Below are 24,001 nucleotides of genomic sequence, written 5' to 3' on the forward strand. Positions count from 1 at the left end.
TATGGAATATCTAAAATTGAAACACTTAGCAGTTTAGCAATTTAGAAACGTTTTGGATGAATCTTGAAAGAGTGCGTATGCTATGTTGCTTTCATTTGTATGTGTGTTGTTTGTGCGTGTGTCTGTGTCTCTGGCTGTTTCTTAATGTTTATGAACAATTTCATCAGGCACTTGACTCGATTCGATGGCGACTGCGCTGCGCCCACGTTGTCTGTCAGTCACGAGATTTGATGTTACGCCGGCTGACCCGCAGTTGGCCGCAGTTGTTTATTAGATGCAGCGCCGCTCGTGGTTAAGTGGGCTGTGAGCTAGTGGGCGTGGCGGGCGTCAAATGATTAACGTAATCGGCAAGCGGCCGTGTCTGTGTGCAATCGACTAGGGGGAAATTGAAATCGAAAATTGAAAATCAAAATGAAAAGCGACGCCGGCCCAGGCGGCGTATGAGTAATAGGCCTATTGGACTCATTATCTCTCTCACACACAAACAGAGGAGATGAAGAAGAACAAGTAGGTTAGCTAAATTAAAAATTGCTCGAAATTATTATTAGAATTACGTGTGTGCGCGCAGTTGCGACTAACTAGCGAGAGAGATTAAAAATAAACGTTAGTAGTTAGAATTATAAATATGCATATTAGGATAGCGCGCTCTCGCTCTCCCCTTCATTGCCACTCTATCTCGCCCTCTCTCTCTATCTCTCGCTGTCTTATGTAATGAGCGTTCATTAAGCGCACAACAACAACACACCAAAAATAAAAAATAATTGCAGATCGCTCAAAGGCAGCCAAATGGCAATTTGAGTTGAGAATTTATTAAACATTAGCGTAGGTAAGTGCGCGTCTAGAGTGAAAACAACAACAACAACAACAGCAACAAGCAGCAACACGAAGGCGCTTGACACAGCGTGCGTGCGAGCGAGACGGACAGCGAATGAAATTAATTTTGCGTGAATTGTTGGAAAACAAGAAAAGCGAGAGATAGACAATCAGGTGGAAGGCATTATAGTCAGCAAATTCTGCTCTCTACGGCTCATAATGAAGTGGATCATAATGATAATGACTGATGATGATGATGATGATGATGATGTTGCTGTTCTTGTGTTATGTCAGGCAAGGACGCGCTGCCTGACTTGCCGGACATTGGATATGTCAACCGTGCGTGTGTGTGAGTGTCCCTCTGCGTGTGTGTGTGCGTGTTTGGCATAGCTATCTAACAGGGTGCACTATTAGTTTAGCTTTGCTTCAAGTCATTGTGGCCTATACCTATTCATATTAGATGTTTCCAATGATCTAGTTTTTCTTTTTGGCATTTCTTTGATGAACTTTTAATATCTCTAAACTAAACTAGACGATAGACTGTAGCTCATACTCTCTCTGTGATCGAGATCATTAATATACCACGAAAATGAAGTTTATTGACTTCTGCTTAGATTAAGTAACCTGTAAGAGTGAATATTAAAAATAATTGAAAAAAAAAATTAATCATTAGAGAAGGGAGAGATTTTCAATGAGAGCAAATGCTTACAGCGACTCGAACAAATCTCTCCTTAGTATTTCTGTTCTCTGCTCTTACTGTCCCTGGTCTTACCCCCTTTGTGCTTCTTCTTCTTCTGCGAATCGCATGACCTATGTAAGCTATAGCTATCTATGCTGAGCATGAGTCTAAGGCACTTTATAAGTTAATAATAAAAACTATTTATTTTGGTTTGAGATATTTGAATTTTATTTAGATTTTATAGCGATGATTAGCTGCATATAAGCAACCAATAATAATTAATTTCACATATTATTAGAAAAATTCTTAAAATTGAATCGACTTCTCTTGAAAACTAAATAGCTGATATTCCTCCATTTGCTAACGCTTTGCAAGTTCGTCGATGAAAATCCATGAAAAGCAATGGAAATGATTTTAGGTGAAGATATCAGAAAGATATTTGAGATATCAATTTGAATCATAGCAGATCTGTACTATATATATCTATATAGAGTATATACACATACGATATACACTTAAATCTTAGTTTTGGTTGAAGTTTCCTTAACTGCTGTCGACTCTATATATACGTACGTATACTACTGTCCAGATTCTTCATAGAGATGGGTCTATCTCCATGTTCTATGTTCTATGCGCGATAAATGAATGTGTGTCAAGGCGACACCCTGTATATTTCTATAATTGAGCAAATGTTGTACATGTTGTGTCAGTTCGTTCGTCTCGTTCGTTTGTTGTTGCTGCTGCTCAAGATGAAAAGCAAGCGAAAATCTGACGCGCGCGCGCAAAATAACAACAACAACAACAACAACGAGCACAAATGATGAAAATGAAATGACACACATACACTCACAGTCGCACTCACATGTACAAATTTAATTTTATTTATTTATATTTTTATACATACACATATATATATCTATATATTTTTTTTAAGTTGAATATAATTTGTTTCTTACGTTACGTTCAGCTCAGCTGATGGCTGCCGTCCGTTGCCAGCTGCTCGACGTCGACGTCGACGTCGCTGTCGATGTCGCTGCCAACGCTAGCGTCGCTTTTCTACAATAATTTTTCTTCTTTTTTCATTCCTGAGCGTGCGAGTTGTGTTTTGAGTTTTGTATTTTTGCTGGCCACGCCGCGGGACGCGCTCATTCTCGGCCAGCGCGCACTCGTGGAAAATTCAAAAAGCTTTCGCCTTGTCGTCTCGCTGTCGCTGTCGCTATTGTTGTTGTCATCTGAAATAGTTCGCAGAATCGTTGTCGAGCAATCAAAGCAATCGGCGCACAGTTATATAGAAATTGAAATTGAAATTGCAAATTGCAAACTGGAATTGAAATTGATATTTGAATGATCGTAATCGTAATCGTAATCGTAATCGGAAAACAGAAATCGTAATCGCAATCGCAATCGCGATCGTCATCGGCATCCCGTTAGCCAGGCGCTTCCTGGTCTAAGCCAAAGCCGGCTCGAATCAAATGTGCCAATTGCCATAATTTATTTTCACATTCTTTTACTGTGTCTATGTGTGTGTGTGTGTGTATGAGTGTGCACTATCATGTTAAACAAGAACTCAGCCTCGTCGCCGTCGCTGCCGCGCGTGCACAGCTTCTTCAATATGATACCGTCGATCCTGCAGGACGATCTGGCCGTCACCATATTGGCCGATCGCGATAACATGTTCTCGATCAAATCGCAGCGCAGGTAACGCACACAATGACAGCAGCTAGCGACGACAGCGATTCAAAATCAACTATAAATTGAGATCGCCCACGCAATATTTTCATCTATTTAATGACAAACAACCAAATACAAATCAAATCGAGCAAAAAACAGCAAAAATATACGCAAACTGTCCCAGCTGCCAGTTTATTTACTTACGCATCTCGACCATACATATTTCTCTATTAATTATGAGCAGGCACACACACTCACACACAGTCAGACATACACACTCACACACACACATCAGTCTAACTATTATTAGTAGAGCAGATATTTATATAGTCGAAGTCAATTAAGAGCGTCTATTTGCAGCGCCTGCACAGCTTTTAGCTGCATTAATAATGCCTGAACTATACTCATTTCATATGCTCATTGATTTAATAAGACTCATAATGCTTGGGTAATAACTACACAGGTCAACAAAACTCGGAATTTATCAAAGCAAAATATACAGCACAGCTGAGCATATTAAGAAGAATTCAGTGGAAAAAATGTTTTGTTTCAAATTTGGTATTAGGCATAATAATTTTGGCTAGGGCCAAACATATCGATAGCCACCCAAATATGGAATGTTTTAACAAATTTTTAGTTGAAAAAAACTCAAAGCTGCAGCCAAATATGCTGCAAGCTATGTTATCGATAATTATTTAAAATCTTAGTTTTATCAAATTGTTTATTAGAAAAACAGCCAAAAAGTTCTTTTTAAATTATATGCAGATTAGTTGTGTTAGTATATATAAGAAGTTATATGATAATTTAAAAAACTATGATTTTTATGAAATTTTTAATTTGAAAACAAGTTCAGCTACATTCAGAAAGATCTATGTCTGTTATCGATAATTGTTAAGGTGAAAAGTTTACATTTTTAAATTTGTTAAACTGTGCTCAATTGAATCGACAGCCATATAGCTATAGTTTTAGTTATTAAAACTATAATATGACAGCTAGTTAAGCAAAGTAACCATACAACACATATGCCAGTGGCTACGCTCGAAAATATCTAAATATCTATCGATAAGTCTTAAAGAGTGAATAGTTAAGCTGTGTCCAGATATAAAGATATCTATGTGATAATTAAAAACCTAAATTTTGTATAAAATGTTTATTTAAAAACTAGTTAAGCTTTGTTCAAAAATATCTACGTCTATGTTATCGATAACTTTTAAAGAGTGAATAGCTTACATTTTCAAATTAGTTCAGCTGTGCACAAATGAATCGATAGCTATGTGATAGTATGGTTAGTTGCTACGTTCTAATATATTAACGCCTATGTTATCGATAAGTCTAAAAGAGTGAATAGTTTCATTTTCAAATTTGTTAAACTGTAACCAAATCTAATCTAATCGATAGCTATGTGATAGTATGGTTAGTTGCTACGTTTTAAAATATCTACGCCTATGTTATCGATAGCTCTTACATTTCCAAGCAGTGCTCAAATGTAACGCTAGCTATGTTAACAATAACAAATAATCGAAATTAAGATTCGAAGCAATTTTCTATTAAAATTAAATTATCGATATGTATTGCTAGCAATTTTATTGTTAACCATTCAAAATGTAAGTTTTTAATTTGAAATTAAGTTACTTTAATCATTTTAATGATTATTAGTGCGATTATCAAGGGTAGCCAAGGCTGTGCTATAGACTGTAATGCCCATAGTCGCACACACCAAACATTCATTTCAAATACACTTTCTGGATGATTTGCGGTAATTGCATGCAATGGCATTCGGGTTGCTTGTTGTTTGTTATCCGGCTAGCTGCATAGATCCTCGGCCAGAACGCACCGGATGAGTCACGAACATGTTTTCTTATTTATTCATTTGTTTGCTGTTGTTTTTGTGTTTTGTTTTCTTGGATTTTTTTTTTTTTTTGTTTTCTGCGTCGCAGTATTTATAATCGAATAACAAACTAGAATCGCACTAAAGTGCTCAAAAGAAGACGAGCGAACGCGAATATGCGAATGTGAACCGAGCGGCGCGACATGATTTCAAATGACAAATCGCTGGCAAAAACATTTCGTCTGGCTGCATAGTCTAGCGACGCGACGGGGCCAAAAGTGAAGAGTTCAAACTGAACGTGTAATGGTGGGGGGCGGGTTCATGGGGCTGGGCCGAATGCGGTGCGGGTGGGGTGGGCTGATGCGAATGCTGTTGCATATGGGCAACGCTTGGCGCTTGTTGTTGTTTATGTTGTTGTTTATGGCAGCCACTTTAGATGTGTGTTTGGATGGACAAACGAATGGATGGATGGATGCGCGAGCATACCATATACATATACAATAACATATTTTGTACAATTGTTGCGACACACACACACACGCACACCAGCACAGAAAGATATAGATATATTGCAGCAGTGGGACGTGCCAAAAATCAGGCAAACATACCGCAAAGCAAGCTACCGACAGAGAGAGAGAGAGAGAGAGAGATTGAGAGATTGTGGTAGGGGACTGAGAGAGCCGAGGGCAACCTGGCTGTAAATGAGTTGGCATCATTAATCGTATATCGTTGACGCTTTACCCATCTGCCTCTGCCTATATCTGCTTTTATATACATAGATATGTATATGTATATGTATATGTACATATTTAATATTGCTGTTTCATTTAAAAAGGCATCGCTTAGTCGCATTGAACATTGAACATTTTGTGAAACAGTCGCAAAATCTTTTATGAATATTTCAATATTTCCAACCATTTTCATTGCCAGCCAATTGGCTTTAAAGCTGAAATAGCTATGAAAAACATATGTACATACATACATTCATATATATAATTATATACATAATTATAAATATATATATAAATCTATAAAAATAGAAAAGCTGTACAAATTTGGCATAGCTTGCACTTACCTAGTAACAAGGCTTCAAATAACTTTTATGTTTTCATGTTTTTATAGTTTATCGATGAAAAGTTTCCCTGAAATATTTAGGGCAGTACATGAAATGCATATACAATTTAATTTCTAAGCATTTACTTTAGATTTATAATATATGTTTATTAAAATATATGCATATGTATATGATGACTTAATGGGGCATATTAAGCTATATGCTATATGCCCAATATACTATCTCTATAGTCGCTAGCTGTCTATACTTTATACTACCAAAGGTTTAATAACTGAAAATATCAATATCATTCATTTATGAAGCTATAGTTACTAAAGCTATACTATCCTATATATATAGGATTCAGCTATGCCATATTGATAGCTTTGTGTAGTATATATTATCCATCGACAATATCGATTATATACACAGTTGATATCATATCAATATATCCTGATTTTGATGGCATATAGACGTATCGATAGGCTGACATATTTTAGCAGTTATCGACTGTCAATCGACTTATCGATAGCGACAAACATTGAACTTGTGATAGCATCTATTATAACAGCTTTTGGCTAAATAAAGCTATCAATTGTATTGTTAGCTTCCTATATGGAATCTTTCCTAGTAACCCTTAAAAGAGTATTAAATCGAATTTAGCATAGTATCAACTGCCATGGGTATGCACCTATACAATCTGAGCGTTAAATTCTATGCCAAACTCCTATGCCCATGTATGGGCCCTGACCACACATGCTTAATGGCTGCTAAGTAGCAATACCCATTTTAGTTTCCGCAGTTGTACAATCTATAAATAAACATTTTTATTGCCATTTTGCGACTACAGGGTATATTTATGTATATATTATTATATATTTTTATACATATAATAAAAATAAAAACTGAAATTTAAATATTGGCGCCGCCAACGTCGCCTCGTGACGTCACCAATGGGCCAAGAACTTTATTTTTGTTTATTTTAAACTTTTTTCTGCATCTTTATTTGATGTTCTCTTTTTTTCATTCTCTTATACAGTTTTTTTTTTTTTTAATATTTTATTTTATTTACTTTAATTTATGCCATTTTTTGTTTGTCAACGCAAACGACAACGTCTTCGTGCTCGTCTACTTATTATGATATATATATTTATTTTTTAATATTCTTTTTTAATTTTTCCTTTTTTTTTTTTTTTTGCCCATTTAATATTTATTTTCGGCACAAATTTTTCAAGCCAAGTGGCTCGTGTGCCACCAGAAACGTTCCCACAAACTGTGTGCGTCGCTTTCGTTCCGCATATCTATAAAATTGTGGAGCCAACCTGCATCAAGTTCTTGAGCGTCGTCCTTTGTGCCATGATTCACCAACTTTCCTTTCCCTTTGTATCTCTTTCTGTTTTCATTTTTATTTTTTTGGGCCAAATCTATTCGTGGCCATGGCGCGCTGACCTTTTGCGGCCGGCCTGGCTGACGACCCTCATTTTGGGCACCTGAGTTTCATATCATCGAATGCTTCAGGCGTTAAGGCACCGGCGAGTATTCCAGTTGATTTGCCAGCCAATCGGTTTAAGCACATAGGCATTTCATTTTAAATCAGCTCATCATTTTCGTATATTAAAAAAAAAATTATTGTAAAAAATTAAAAAAAAAAAAAAAAACGCGAAATTAAAAATAAAATATATCTATGTGCGTATATATTAATTAGAGGAGAATAGGAATGGAAGCAGACCAGTGTAGCTCCTAATTTATGCGCTATTCGATTTCAAATTTTTTTTACGGTTGTAGTTAACGAGAGAGGATTACTCGATGCCTGCGATAACGTGTCTATTGAGATTAATAACTCGGGCGAGGAATCACAGTCAACGGTAAACGTCAAATGAACTTTGAGCCGAGTGTGACCAAAGCAATGACAGAAACTCAAGAACTGTTTGAAGACTGTTAACGAAGGAAACATCACTTTTGACCTTTCTTTAGGCACCTTTTATACTGCATACTCGCTACTTTATAAGGATATAGTTGCTACTTGCTTTTAAATGAATCGGTATTCGTGTATATCGCTAGATCTGTTGGTATTATTGCTACTCCACACATAACCTAGTTATAGTATTTGCTGCTGCTCTTATTTTATATTTAAGTTACCCGTTGCTTACCTATATTTATGTAAATTCATTCATTCTTGGGTTCATCGTTGTACATCAATTTACATCATTCATTCGTCACTGCTGCTACTCGCTTTTCTTTGACTCGCTTCGCTTTTGTTTTAAATAATTAACACTCGTTACTAATTTTACTCGTTACTTTTACTACCGTCTGCTACTCGCTTATTAACATATAAACACTCGTTACTTATTTTACTCGTTACTTTTGCCATGCATCATTTCTGTTACTCGTTACTTTTATCATCCATAATTTATGCTGATTTAACTAGTGTAAACTTTTCGTTACTTCCACCATCCCCTGCTTCTGTCACTCGCTACTCTTTGCTTCTTGCACTCGCCAATCATATTATATGTTTCTATTGCATATTTATATTATTTATCTACTTCTGGAATTCGCTTCTTTTGCTATTTCTAATTTCCTTTGCTCGTTACCCAAGGTATCAACTACAAACTTCTCATTTCCTATCTCATTCTCCATCTATGTAACATGCATTAGACAGATTATCATCATTAACTGTGCAGCTCCTTTTAATTAAATTCAATTACTTTAACCTATATATCTTGTGTTTGGTATTGATATATCTCTATATGCCTCCGCCGATTATCAACTGCTCATACATATACTTATCAAACTTTCTCTCTCTTTCTATTGCAGCCATGGCGAGGATCTCATTGTAACGCCGTTTGCCCAAATTTTAGCCAGCTTACGTTCAGTGCGCAACAATTTATTAAGTCTGACAAATGTACCAGCATCAAACAAGTAAGTCGATTGTGACCTTGACACGCCCACATGCCCCATTCTATCCTATCATATGTACATGAAAAACTCATTACACGAAATGATTAAAGCTTGTGGCCCCCGCGATCCATGACAAAACAAGCAAAGAGGATTCGTTCTTTTCATTCTTCGAAAAACCTGACTCCAAATTATCCCAAATAGCAACTCTCTCCCTCCACTTTGTTACGTTTGATATATATCTCACTCTCCTCCCTCTCCCTCTCTAACTTTTGGCCTTATCTGATTCTCTTTGTCTTGCTGCCTGTCGATGTCCCTCGCTCGCTCTCTATCTTTGTGTGTGCTCTCTCAATATCTTATTGTCATCTCACACTTTAATTAATCAAGTGGCAACAACAACAACAACAACAACAACAACAACAACAGCAACAGCAACGGCAATCAGAATCTGAACAACAACAACAAAAACGTTAGGCATTCATCTACTTTTCCGACTAACAATAATTTCGTCTGTATGCATATGTGTACGTGTGTGTGTGTGTGTGTGTGTGCACACACTCACACGCACACAGAGACAAAAGCAAATGAATAAAGACCCACTTAAACAGAAATGACGACAATGATGTGAAGAAACAAACCACAGTGCTAGGTGGGTGGCGGTGGGTGGTGTAAGCGGAGGCAATGGGGCGTCGGGACAACGGTTTGTGAGTGTTCTCCCTCAGTGTATATATGTATATGTCTGTGTGTCTATGTGTGTGGCATCGTGTTGACGTGCCAAAAATACCGCAAATAAAAACCGTACCGTACATTTAGTTATTTATAATTTTTCCATCGAATATGACGGAACTCAAATTTAGAAAATTGTCAGTTCTATTGAACTGGACGCAATCATCGAGCCAGAGTGGCTGGGGGCGGGTGAGGGAGGGGCGATCTCTGCTTGGAATCCCAAAAATGTCTCTTTAAGTTGATGTTGTTGTTGTCGTTGTTGTTGCTGCTGTGGATGTTGATGTTGATGTTGTTGCTTATTGGCACTAATATCTACATAATTATCTAAATGTGTGTGTTGAATGAGAACGCCAATGGGCGTTAGTAAAAACACCACCCCCACCCCCCACCGAATAAGTCGCATAAGTTAAACCCCTGGAGTATGCCAATTAAATCTTAAGCTAATCGATAATTTTTTATTAAATGTTGTACAGAAAACAAAGAAAAACCAACCACAGATTCTGCAATTCAATTTTGTTCATGTTTTTTCTCTCTCTCTCTTTCTCGTTCTCTCTCTCTCTCTCTTTCTCTTTTGTATATGAATATATATTTATAAATATATATTTATGTTTTATATATGTGTTTATATCTGTCTCGCTCGCTCGACTCTAACGACATTTAATTGTTGTTCTTATCGTTGTTGTTTTAATGAAAAAAAAAAAAAAATCCCAACTCTCAATGTTGTAAAACACGTGTATTTCTTGCTGTGTGTGATTGTTAAAAAAAAAAAAAAAAAATCGGAAAAAATGTTTGTAATAACAATAAAAAAATCTATTACTTATGCATTACTTCCCTTGGCTCCCCCCTCACACCTCCAACTATCTGTTTAATTCACAATTTCATTTGAATTTTATTTTTCTGTTTTTGCATATTTCACTTTGTTTTGTCCATGTTTTTCCCATTTGCCCCCCTTTTGATCGTTTTCCAATTCAATTTTCTTGTAATTTTTACCTTGTTTGTCTTTTTTGTTTTCTTTTTCTCTTTTGCGATTTGTGTTTGTTCTCTCGTTTGTTGTTGTTATTGTACCTTGTACCTTGTTCCTTTCATAATCAAAACAATTCCTATGCTATTTCGTGCATTCCCACTCAACGTCTACCTCCCCCACACTCATAACCCCCCAACTTCCTTTGACTATCCCTACTTCCTTCCTTGCCTTCCCCCTCTCTCTCACTCTGTCACTGTCTCTGTGTGTGCGTGCGTGTGTGTATGTGTGTGTGTACGTGCGGAAATCATGTATTAATCAAACAAGATCCAGGCGGCCAGCTCAATCATCATCCGGACGGGGCGGAAATGCTGGCGGTGTCCAACTAGCACAAGGCGATGAAGCCTACACACGCCTAGCCACCGATACTATTGAGGAACTAGATTGGTGTTTGGATCAACTGGAGACCATACAAACGCATCGCAGTGTCTCTGACATGGCGTCGCTAAAGGTGCGTCTAAACGACCTCTATCGACTAAATCGACAACTAATCACATTATGTATCATCTCTATTTATCGAACAGTTCAAACGCATGCTCAACAAGGAGCTATCACACTTCAGCGAGTCCAGCAGATCGGGCAATCAAATATCCGAGTATATTTGTTCAACATTTTTGGGTAAGTTCGACAATCTATGAATAGAGATCATAAAACTTGCAGAAATTTGTATGGGTAGTGATTGTTATCGGTACATTTCATGTAAATCTTTAAGAACAGAATTACAATAGAAAGTTTGGTAGAATTATCTTTCGTATACTTCAATATATAATTTTTTCGTCAAAAATAATTTTACCAATTCTATTCTAATAGCCTATATGAACAAAAAATGGCTGTAAACTGGCAGAAAAGGGAAAAGTATAATAATAGTTAGAATAGATAGGAGATTTACACTCAGAAATACATCCAACTTGCATCCAGGAAAAAAATGGTTAAAGCGCGTTTTTCCAAGGCTTAGGAGGGTTACAGAGAAGTCCATGAGAGTTGGTGCAAAATATAGTGTATATATAGAAATGAATCCATAACTAAATATTGGACAGCAAAAATATATAGAAATCTTGAAAAAATCGTTTGCATTTGAAGTATGCACACAAAGATGCTTCCAAGAACCTAAGCCAGCTCAACTGGCTGCTTGTCTGTATTTGATGACATTTTTGATTGTTGTTGCTTTTGCTTTGCACACACAAGCGACGCACACACACAAAAGTATGCAATGAAATTGCATTAACCACAGGAAAGTTCAAGTAGTGCCAACACCAGCCGCGGGCAGCAGCCAACCGCCCCCCACCCGCCACTCATCCAATTAGAACTATGCAAAACAAAAGCAAAAAGTTTTGTGATATGCGAATAGCAACAATGCCACACAGAAAAGAGCTGCACAATGCATAAATGAAAAAGCTGAAAGTAAAACACGACACAGAGAGAGAGAGAGGGAGAAAAGGAGAGTAAAATTAAATATAATAAAAAATGTGGGGGGAAAAGTGGAATAACAGGACTTAAACCAAATCCGTCGAATTGAAAGTGCAAAATTAAATTATGCAGAGCAGCATAAAAACAGATGAAGTGGAAATTTCATTGTTTAACCTACGAAGCCCCCGCCGCCAACACACACCTCAGACCCAGCTCCCTCACCGCTCAAACGCCACCAAACCCCTTTTAGCAGCAGAAAAGAGAGAAAGAAAAACTATGACCACGTTTGACGTTGCCTCGGGACATGCACAAACAAAGGCGCGTAGTGCAAAGCGAAAGAGTTACACACAAAACAAAACAGAGAGGAGAAAACATACCCACACACACAGAGAGACAAAAAAGTGTGCGTGGGCAGGGTCGACGCCTAAAAGTGTGGGTGTGGCCAAGCATAAGGTGGGCAACATATTTGCACATTTGTCCATATTTCTGCTTCGCTGAGCTGAGCCAAAGCCGAACTGAAACGAAACGAAACGGAACGAAACGGAACTTAGCCCGGCTCGAACTCAACTTAAATGGCTAAAATGGGCAGGGCTAGGGCTAAACTGTCCGATTTTTTGTTGTTGTCGTGGTGCTGTCTACCTTTGCGGCCACTAGCGCATTTTATTTTTTGGCCTAAGCCTTTGGTAGTTGCTTTTGTTGTTATTGTAGTTTATCAAGCATAAAATCGCATTTCACCCAAGCCTAGACGGCCGGCACCTATAAACACACACACACACAGAGGCCTACCCTAATGTCTATTTGTAACACTTCATTTGAAACAGAAGCAGCTGCCGACTGGGGCAACCTAAAAGTCACACACACACACACGCACATACATACACATGGCCAGCACAACATAAATGCGTCCGCCCAGTCGATAAGTCGACTCTGCGTATACGCAATGTCCATGGCGTTAGCTGCGTTTGCGAATGCGTGTGTGGCGCCCGCGCTTAATTGAAACGGCTTCACATTAAATTTACATATGTGTGTGGGAGAGAGAGAGAGAGAGTGGGAGAGAAAGAGAGAGAGAGTGTAAATATCTTGTGGCTGTCGCATATGTTAATCAGGCAAATCGTTAAGCTCGAGCGCAAATATAAAAAAAAAAGCAAATGTGAAACGGATTTCAGATTCAAAACTCAAAACCAAAACCAAATCGTATGCAAAATATGTACATATGTCTGCATACACTCACATCACTGAATCTCTCCCTCTGTGTCTGTGTGTGTGTGTGTAGAGTATATATATAAAACAGAAAGAAAGAAAAAAAAAATAACAGCAGGCAGCTGAGACAGCTTTGCGTCGAGCTCGTAGCCGTGGGGCAGGTTAGCGATGTGTTATGGATAGGATACGTGCCAGGCTCTATATGGGCATATGTGCTGGTGTGCGTGTGTGTGTACGTGCGCATGTATGTGTGCATATTTGTTTTCTATGTGCATTTTAAAGAGCTGGCGCTAGACAACAACAACGACATGGAAATACTCTATAGACTAGCTCAAACATAGATAAATATTTACTTCGTATTTCCGAGCAGCAACTTTATTTATTTATTTTGATTTAAGTTCAGCATAGTGAGCTTTGTATGCGTGTGTGTGTCAGTGTGGGAGTGTGGGAGTGTGTGTGTGCTGAAAAGCCTTTAAATTCAATCTGACTCGACTGGCATTAAATGTATATTAAAACAGTTGAAGCCCTTGGGCATAAATAAACATAGCCCCTAACGCGGCTCAGCTTGGCTGAATGAGTGCTGCTTGTTCTAACTGAAATATTAACTAAGCCTTTGCGCTGCGGAAACCATTTCAGATCTGTTGGCTCTTCTATGCACATATTTACTGTTAGCTGTATATTGGACTGCCTAATAAAAGGGCATACATCTAATATTTATATGTATACATTTGATATCAATTCACAACTTTTTCTAATTAACTTTTGCTCGCAGACTGCATTAAAGCTTTGTGCATTGAATATTTCAAAAACTATACCCTGGGATTAGAGGCCATTAGGGCGTATATTAGATGAAATAGGCAGAAAGGGAATTTGAAGTATACATGTATGTAGAAATTTAAAAAATCATCAAACCAAAGGAAAATAAATTAGTTAACTGACTTTGGCAGCTTGCCAAATACGTAAATATGTATTAAAGTAAAGCTAACTATCCTAGTGATATATTAACGTAACGTAAGCGTATATAAACATGAAGGGTACAACCAGACATAGTAAACTAACGTAAGGACACATTATTTAGATCTATACAACGTAATACTATATAAATAATTTAATAAATGAATAAAATATAAATTACGTAATAGTGTCCTACGTCAAATTAAACCACTTAAGTAATGTTATAGTACGCAATAATATATTACGTAAGTGTTAATTACGTATCAGTTCAATATGTATGAATATTTACATATAGCGTAATTGGTTATCACGAAAGCGGCTATAACGTAAGGGCCTATTCCCTAAGCTCTTCTTACGTAAGCGCTTTTACGCATGTACTTATTACGTAATGACTTATTACGTTAGTTTTATTACGTAATGACTTATTACGTAAGTTTATATTACGTAATGACTTATTACGTAAGTTTATATTACGTAATGACTTATTACGTAAGTTTATATTACGTAATGACTTATTACGTAAGTTTATATTACGTAATGACTTATTACGTAAGTTTATATTACGTAATGACTTATTACGTAAGCTATATTACGTAATGCCTTATTACGTAAGCTTATATTACGTAATGACTTATTACGTAAGTTTATATTACGTAAGAGTTTTTACGTATGTATTTATTGCGAAAGGGCCTATTACGTAAGCTCATATTACGTAAGAGCTTTTACGTATGTATTTATTACGTACGGGCTTATAACGTAAGGTCCTATTACGTAAGCTCATATTACGTACGGAACTATTACGTATGGGGCTCATTACATAACAACTTTTTATGCAATGCAAAGGTATATTTTGCAAGGATATATTGATGAAAGTAGGGCAAACGAACTGGTCAGATAAATGAACAAGTCAATATATCTCCAAAGACAAACTTTATGATTATTCAAAATAGCCTAGCTTGAGTGCCAACGTGCACAAAAATAAGCTCGAAGATCTATCAGCCAAAGCAGGGTATGTGTCCGCACGTACTCAAACGTATTTATGACTCTTATTGTCTACAGGGTCATTTAAAATTTAAATAAATCTCATTGTATGCACAAGCAATTTGCAATTGTTGCATGGAAAAACACGTTACGCCCCAAAGTAGACAATGCATTTCGGATTGTTGAATATATGAGCAGGCATCTGCATATTTATGGAGAGTTGAGCGTTGCCGAAGGGCAACATGAGTTATACGTCTATATAATCTATATATGATGTGCTCATTTGGTATTGTTTTTGCCATTGCAGACAAGCAGCAAGAGTTCGATTTGCCATCACTGCGCGTCGAAGAGAACCCGGATCACTCGAACTTACAGACCACCACTCAACAGCAGCCGTATCAGCGCAGTCGATCGCCGCGTGGTCCACCCATGTCACAGATCAGCGGCGTGAAACGGCCCTTGTCGCACACGAACAGTTTTACCGGGGAGCGCTTGCCCACGTTCGGCGTAGAGACTTCCAAAGAGAACGAGCTGGGCACTCTGCTCGGGGAACTTGATACGTGGGGCATTGAGATATTCAAAATTGGCGAGCTGAGCTGCAATCGTCCGCTCACCTGTGTGGCATACACCATATTTCAGGTAAGTCAATTGATCAACTGATCATTTACTTTATTATTAGCTATTGTCATTGTCATTGTCATTGTCATTGTCATTGTCATTGTCATTGTCATTGTCATTGTCATTGTCATTGTCATTGTCATTGTCATTGTCATTGTCATTGTCATTGTCATTGTCATTGTCATTGTCATTGTCATTGTCATTGTCATTGTCATTGTCATTGTCATTGTCATTGTCATTGTCATTGTCATTATCACTGTCGTTGTCATTGTCGTTGTTAATATGTCTCTTCTTTTGCATTTACAGAGTAGAGAATTACTGACCAGTCTTATGATACCACCGAAAACTTTTCTTAACTTTATGACTACTCTGGAGGACCACTACGTCAAAGACAATCCGTTTCACAATTCGCTGCATGCCGCTGACGTGACACAGAGCACAAATGTGCTACTAAATACACCGGCATTGGAAGGTGTATTTACGCCCCTCGAGGTGGGCGGAGCGCTGTTCGCCGCTTGTATACACGATGTTGATCATCCTGGCTTAACCAATCAATTTTTGGTTAATTCAAGTAAACAAAAACATTATTTGCATAGAAATCTTTATAAATATTGATCATGTTTCATTTTTCGTAGGTTCCGAACTAGCATTAATGTACAATGACGAATCTGTTTTGGAAAATCATCATTTAGCTGTTGCCTTCAAATTATTGCAAAATCAAGGATGTGATATATTCTGTAATATGCAAAAGTACGTGATTGCCTAGATGCTCGGAATACTTTGGATATATTGAAGTAATTTATTAATTTCATGATTTTAGGAAACAACGCCAAACATTGAGGAAAATGGTTATTGATATTGTGCTCTCTACGGACATGTCCAAGCACATGAGCCTACTGGCCGATCTGAAAACTATGGTGGAGACCAAGAAAGTGGCCGGATCTGGAGTTCTGCTCCTGGATAACTATACAGATCGCATACAGGTAAGACAATGCAAAATATATATTGAAGGTAATCAGCTTACTATCTCTCTTTTCCCCGCTCTCGCTCTCTTTCATTTGTTCTCTTTAGGTACTTGAAAATCTGGTGCACTGCGCTGATCTGAGCAATCCCACCAAGCCATTGCCGCTGTACAGGCGTTGGGTGGCGCTGCTTATGGAGGAGTTCTTTCTACAGGGCGATAAGGAACGTGAACATGGCATGGACATCAGTCCGATGTGCGATCGCCACAATGCAACCATTGAGAAGTCGCAAGTGGGCTTCATCGATTACATTGTGCATCCACTGTGGGAGACATGGGCCGATCTGGTGCACCCAGATGCCCAAGATATACTCGATACGCTTGAAGAGAACAGAGACTACTATCAGAGCATGATACCGCCATCGCCGCCACCATCGGCCGCCGATGAAATGCCGCAGGACGAGAAGATACGCTTCCAGGTATATAGTACAAAAGAAACAGAATGAGATAATCCCCATCGTAAGCTCATCATCAAGCAATGCGATCAATACTAACGTTTCGATAATTCACTTATAGGTAACGCTCGAAGAGTCCGATCAAGAGAATTTGGCGGAACTGGAGGAGTGCGATGAGAGCGAGAGCCGAGATGCCTGCTCCAGCACAACCACAGGGACAACGGCCCCAAGTGCGGCAGGAGGCGGCTCCGCTGGCGGTGGAAAGCCGTCTGGGAGTCAAAATCAGGCGCCACACGGTGGAATATGACGGAGAGTCGTGGGAATTTATCGCAAATTTACGGAAAAGGCGCATAGCTTCTTCCTAATACGTTAGTGACTATAATTAACAAAACAAAAAATAAGAAAACTTCAACCAAAAATTTAAGAAAATTAAAAAAAAAACTAAACTAAAAACTATAAAAAAAAAACAAAAAAAAAAAAAATCAACAAAAAAAAAACAAAAGATTAAGCAAATGTTTAAAGCATAAAACCAAATCAGCAATAGCTAAAGTACCGTTTAACTTCTAGAGAAAGAACGTAAAGGAAAACATAAAAAAAAACATAGGAAATTAGAAATTTACTTAATGGAAAATAAGATCGATGTGGAATACACTGGAAACCAAAAAGAAAATTAAAAGAAAGAGAACGTAAGAGAAAGAGAAGGAGCAGCATTAACATAACATTAATAAATATCTAATCCCAAAACCTCCCAAGACAAGGCAAACGCGCAAACGAAAAGCAGAGCAAAACAAGAGAAAGAAAAAAGAAGAGAAGCTATCAACAAAATAATCCAAAAATCGTACATAAGCACAACCATAGACGTTTTTACTAATTCGATTCAACTAAATCTTTTGTGTTTTTTAATACTTTTTTAAATGCAAACTCTAGTTTTACCAAAATCCAATTTCTGTTAAATTTAAGTCGACGGCTTGTTTTTTTTTTATCTATATATATAAATTACTTTTTATTATATTGACAAATCAAGGCCAGGAAGGCAACTCTAGAACAACAACAAATAATAATGATAACAAAATTAGTCTTAAGTTTTTTTTTCGCTGGTTTTGATTTTTTAAGAGAGAAAGAAAAAAGTTTGTTTGCATGCATAAATTTACAATTTTAATTATTAATTACGATGATTGATTGATTGATTGAAAACTATTTTATTGAGAGATGACAAAAGCAACACAAAACCAAACAAAATAGAAATATCAAACACTTATTGCAATTAGATCTATAAAAGATATATATATACTGTCAACCTTCCCCTAACCCGCCTAGACGAAAAAAAAAACAAAAATATTTGCAACCCAGTGAATTAAACAATTTATGAAAACAAACAAAAATTCAAATTGAAGCAAAAAATTAACAAAAGATATATATAATATTAAAAATAAAATAATAAAAAAGAACATATGTACAGTCTGCAGCTTGGACTGCGGTTGTAAAGTACTATATACATAAACATGCTATATATACAAAGATATATGTATATATACATATACAAAAATATAATATTTTTTTTTTTTTTTTAATATTTGTACATAATTTAAATGTTGGACTCGAATTTAAAATAAAGCAGCAATTGCTTGCAGCTAAATGAAAAAAAAAAAAAAAAAAAAAAAAAACATAAGAAATGATAAATGATAAAAACAAAGCCAAATAGAAAAAACACTCTTATTTAATTTGCTTAAAAAAAAAAAAAAAAAACTCCTATAAATAAAAAGCAAAAAAAAAAAAGCAAACATATTTTTTACAAAAATTAGTTTTAAAAAAATGTATTCTCTATTTTTTGTTGCTTCCAAAGTAAAACGCTGTCTTCGCAAAATATTATTTTAGTCGTAACAGTAACAGTAACAGTAACGGTAACATAAAGTTGACAGAGTGAAACCTTAACATTAACAGAGCTGCCAACGGCGCACTGTGCAAATTCAAACAAATTCGATCTGTGTCTGTTAACGCAAAGAAATGCCACACGAATTTAAACACTTTGATTTGATTGACTTGAAAACTTGATCAACCTTTTGGGCCACAGTTAAAAGAAATCTTAAATAAATATAAAGACTTAACAAGCACAAGCACTAGCAAATTCTTAACTAAAAAGCAAACAACCAAAAGAAAAAAAAAACAAAACAAAAAGAAGCAAAATAAATGCAATTTAAAATTAAACAAAAAAGTCATTGGCTATTTACTAGCATACAAATACAACTAAACATACATATGTGTACTTCTATATAAAGCAATCTGTGCTATATATGTATATATATATAGATATATACTATATATATATATAGTCACATGCTCACGCTGGTGCGTGATCGATCGAGAGAGTGTGGCAGGCCAAACTAAAAAGCGCATAATTTATTACGTTTATTGTTATTAATTTATTAATTTTTTTTTTGTAATATATATTTATATATATATACATATATCTTAACCCACACACATACATACATATGTGTACAGCTGCGGCCACAAAAATAGTACTGCGACTCAGCACTGAATGCGGAACAAAAAAAAAAACCTTCGGATTAAACTCAGTGTTTTGGGAAGAGAACCGAAGAAAGGAATTAACATTTATTTTTATTCATTGAATGTTGATATTAAGTTTATTACGACGCTTTTCTGTCTAGCATTTAGTGCTTCCTCGCAGTACTATTTTTGTGACCGCAGCTGTATATATATCTATATCTATTACAATTGTGTTTTAGCGGGCAGGATCCGTTAAATTGTGTTTTTTTTTTTTAATATTTACATAATATTATACATATATATATACATAAATGAGAAAGAAAATATTTAAATGAATCAACCTTGATGGTCTAAAAATATCATTAAAATTATATACTATTATGCACTATTCAAAATACAAGAAAAATTATAAAATATATATATATATATATATATAAATATACATATACATATAAATACATGCATACACAGCATAAAATGTATATTGTTTCAAATAAGCAAATTGTTGTAACTGAAGTGGAGAATTCAAAAAATATTGTAAAACTGTTAGCAAAACAACAACAACAACAACAACAAATACTTTACTAGCAATTTAAGCAGCATTGTAAATGTGCGCTTCAGATATTCAATGAAACCAAATAAACTAAACATACATACATATACATATATATATGTATCTGAACAATAGTTGAAAGCAGGGCGCAGTCCATGGCAAAAACTGAAAGCTACTTTAACGATTGAGTGAAATGAAAAATTACAAATAAATGAAACAAACAAACAAAAATCCAAATGACTTTTTTCTCGCAACCAAAAATTATATAAATAAATGAAACAAGAAATATGAAAGCAGAGCTAACGGTTAATTATACATATATATGTATATATATACGACGTATATACATATATATATATATGTATGCATTGATATATTTGATGTCTTATTTAGTAATGTATTGAAAATTGGTTACTAATTCCACACTCGATATAATATCTAGTATATATAAAATATTTCGAGGCACTTGAGTGTTAGAGCAAGCAGAGTTACGTACGTATGTATATGTAAACACACACATACAGACACATACACTGGAAACACAGTTATATATTTATATATATTTAGCTGTATTTGACAGTGTATTTAGCTACTAAAACAAATATGTGTATAGGCGTATATGCATATACATATATACGTATTATGTATACAGTTACTAATATATAGCCATATGTTGTACGTGTATTGTGTGTCACTGTAATTAATGAATTTAATATATACATAGAGTTAGCTCTCTTGACTACTGTATACCCCTCACTTTCATATATTCTACATTATAGTTCAGGTCTACGCAGCAACTATCTACAACTTCGATATATATATATATATATGTATATATATACTGAGAGAGGCATGCCGTCAAGTATATCAAGTATATATGAGGTCTTATACATATGCAAGTAGTATTATATACGTCGTGTTTTTTTTTTGCTAGTAAGCTACGTCCCATAATGTTAGATGTTAAAAAAGGATTTGGCCAAGATACAAAAATAATAGAAAAAGAGAAAATACTTTTTTTTAAGAAATTTTTTTTGTGAATTGCAAGATAAAAAAAAATTAAATAAATAAATGATATAAAATTATTTATATATAAATATATATAGATGTATACATAGACTAATATTAATACATACATATATATATTATATATATGATTATAAAGAAAAGTCAAGCAGCAGAAAAGAGTATCAACAAGAATCAAAGATACATATACATATGTATCTGGCAGACAAGGCAAGTAGTTTTGTACTTAAATGAAATGTAAAACACCAAAAGATGAAAATACAAAACTCAAAAGAAACCAAAAATAATATAGAAAACAAATAAAATGTGCGCAGGCGACGGTTGTTAAGAATAAAAAAAAAAAAAAGAAAATAATAATAATTTAAATGTGGCAAAAGTTGAAAGTCTTGAGAAAGGGCAAAAGAATCTAGCAGAGATATGAAATACGATATGTATAAAGTATTATATATATAAACATATATATACATCAATATATATATATATATGTATCTATATATATACATGTATATATATAGAGTGTAACGCTGGCGTTACATGGATGCAGTTAGAAATTTTTTTTTTTTTTGAAATTTATACAATTATATACAAGAGAACTCAAATCACACACACACACACTGTGACATAACTGAGAAATCGAAAAACGAAGCAGAAAAGTTGGCTTCAGCGCAAATAGTTAAAGCAAAAGGTATGTGAAGCAAACTAACTAAAAAGTACGCTTGAAGTTAGAGAAACGAATTGAAACGTTAAAATAGCCAAGCATAAAAAGAAGACAAGAGAAAAAACAACAACCAAAAACAAACGAGTTTAAATCCAACAAGAAAAGGAAAAATTCACTAAAAATATTATATGAGAAAATACATAAGAAAATACATTTACGAATAAAGGAAAAACTAAAATTGAAAAATTTGAATTAATTGCAAAATGAAATGAAACGTCAAGAAAACTATCCATTGAATTACATCAGGCCTATGTATGTGTATATACATATATGCAAATTAAACTAAATCAATGGGCTATCCCTATTATATACAGAACAAACTTCTAGGTTTTTTTGGTTTTGTTTTTCCTTTTTTTTTTTTTTTGTCGTGTATCGCGTCGTCTCTGTCTCTCGTATATAATCCATAAATTGTACATATATGTAGTAATATATGTATGTATATACATGTATGTATTTAAACATATACACGCACACATATATATATATCTAGCTATGTATGTGAAATAAGCATTAACATTTATGAAATGAATTCTACCCAAATAAGAAAAGAAAAATTGGAAAGCAAACGCAAAACTGCATGTAAAACAAGTGAAAATTTATTCAGATAGCAGAGATCAGTTACATAAGTCCCCAAGGCATACACATATATGCATGTATATTTGTATGTGTGTGTATGTATGTATATAAATATATATGTATTGTAAATGCCATGTAAGTGGCATACCGAACATACATACTATGTATTCTATATACATATATAAGTATATACATACATATATATACACATACATCTACATATACATATACATATATAATAAATATATATATGTGCAGAAACTTTAATGATAACAAAATGAAGAGAGAAATAAATAAATCTAAATGAAATGAAATTACTCAACTTACTTTTGCAACTGGGTGGGCATATATACATACAAATATATAAGGGCATATAGCGTAAGGATAAATTACGTAAGAATATATTAACGGGTGACTATATAGCTAAAGGATACAGCCATATGTACACATACGTGAATATATTACGTAATGTTAGGCAATTATTTAAGTGGGTCGCAGCTTGGTTGGGCACGTAAGGGCATACGTATTACGTAGATTACATTAACGTATAAGTATATAACATAATGGCATGCAATTATTTAACTTACTTGGTGGACACGTAAGGGCATTGTAATGTAAGCGTAGACGTATTACGTAAGAATACATTAACGTATGAGCGAATAACGTAAGGGTATATCAAAAAGTTATAATACGAAATGACTTAACTCTTACAGCCGGGTGAATGTGTTAAGGAATATTAGCGTAAGGGTATATTAACGTAGAGTACATACGTAAGGGTATATTTTAAAAAGGCTCGTTACGTTGAAAGTCTTCAGCGAAATATATATTAACCTTATGATACATGGACGATTCGAAACATTGTCAGAAGGAGCTCTAATAATAAAGGAATTCTTGATGATTGTTACGTCATATATACCTATAAATCAAGTCATATGAATATAATGGAAACATTCACTAAAAGAGGTCTGCTCTAAAAGTATTGTGATGGTAGTCTTTCATTTAGTCATGAGTAGTTAACTAAATATATATATCCAGCTCTCACTTAATCTATGCATATTTACCAGAATCATTAGGCATTATAAAGTTAGAAAGAGATATATGTATATGGAAATACAAATTCATAATCGATTGAAAAATAAAATGAAATTGTTTGTCAACTATCAAAGCCCAAACACAAAAACTAAATATATATATTGAGTTTTAATAATTATGTTTATTTTTAAATAGTTCTTGTGTTTTCTTTTATTATTATTAGTATTATAATTATAATTATGTGTATATAATTTTTCCACTATAATTTTCATTAATTATGATGTTTGTATGTTGCTTAATTAATCATTTAAAATAAATTCATTAACAA

The 24,001-nt window shown here is 35.0% G+C and overlaps 1 protein-coding gene across 12 annotated transcripts in view; it reads left to right on the forward strand.

The window, feature by feature from the left end:
• dnc (phosphodiesterase dunce) overlaps positions 1 to 18,599 on the forward strand; it is a 234,362-nt gene extending 215,763 nt beyond the window's left edge. For 9 of the 12 annotated variants that reach the window (XM_018015209.2, XM_089475998.1, XM_089476003.1 and 6 more), the window contains 9 exons: positions 8,860 to 8,964; positions 10,955 to 11,138; positions 11,212 to 11,305; positions 15,537 to 15,868; positions 16,154 to 16,418; positions 16,483 to 16,597; positions 16,668 to 16,830; positions 16,919 to 17,287; positions 17,385 to 18,599. In XM_018015209.2, the coding sequence (XP_017870698.1) occupies positions 8,860 to 8,964; positions 10,955 to 11,138; positions 11,212 to 11,305; positions 15,537 to 15,868; positions 16,154 to 16,418; positions 16,483 to 16,597; positions 16,668 to 16,830; positions 16,919 to 17,287; positions 17,385 to 17,570 (1,813 nt within the window). In that variant the 3' untranslated portion in view covers positions 17,571 to 18,599. The remainder of the gene's footprint in view (positions 1 to 8,859; positions 8,965 to 10,954; positions 11,139 to 11,211; positions 11,306 to 15,536; positions 15,869 to 16,153; positions 16,419 to 16,482; positions 16,598 to 16,667; positions 16,831 to 16,918; positions 17,288 to 17,384) is intronic. The other 3 variants (XM_018015210.2, XM_089475999.1, XM_018015213.2) reach the window with 1 other exon arrangement.
• The last annotated feature ends 5,402 nt before the right edge of the window (positions 18,600 to 24,001 follow it).

The sequence above is a fragment of the Drosophila arizonae genome, chromosome X (assembly GCF_054131065.1).
Source record: "Drosophila arizonae isolate 15081-1271.41 chromosome X, UAZ_ARI_1.0, whole genome shotgun sequence".
Taxonomy (NCBI): domain Eukaryota; kingdom Metazoa; phylum Arthropoda; class Insecta; order Diptera; family Drosophilidae; genus Drosophila; species Drosophila arizonae.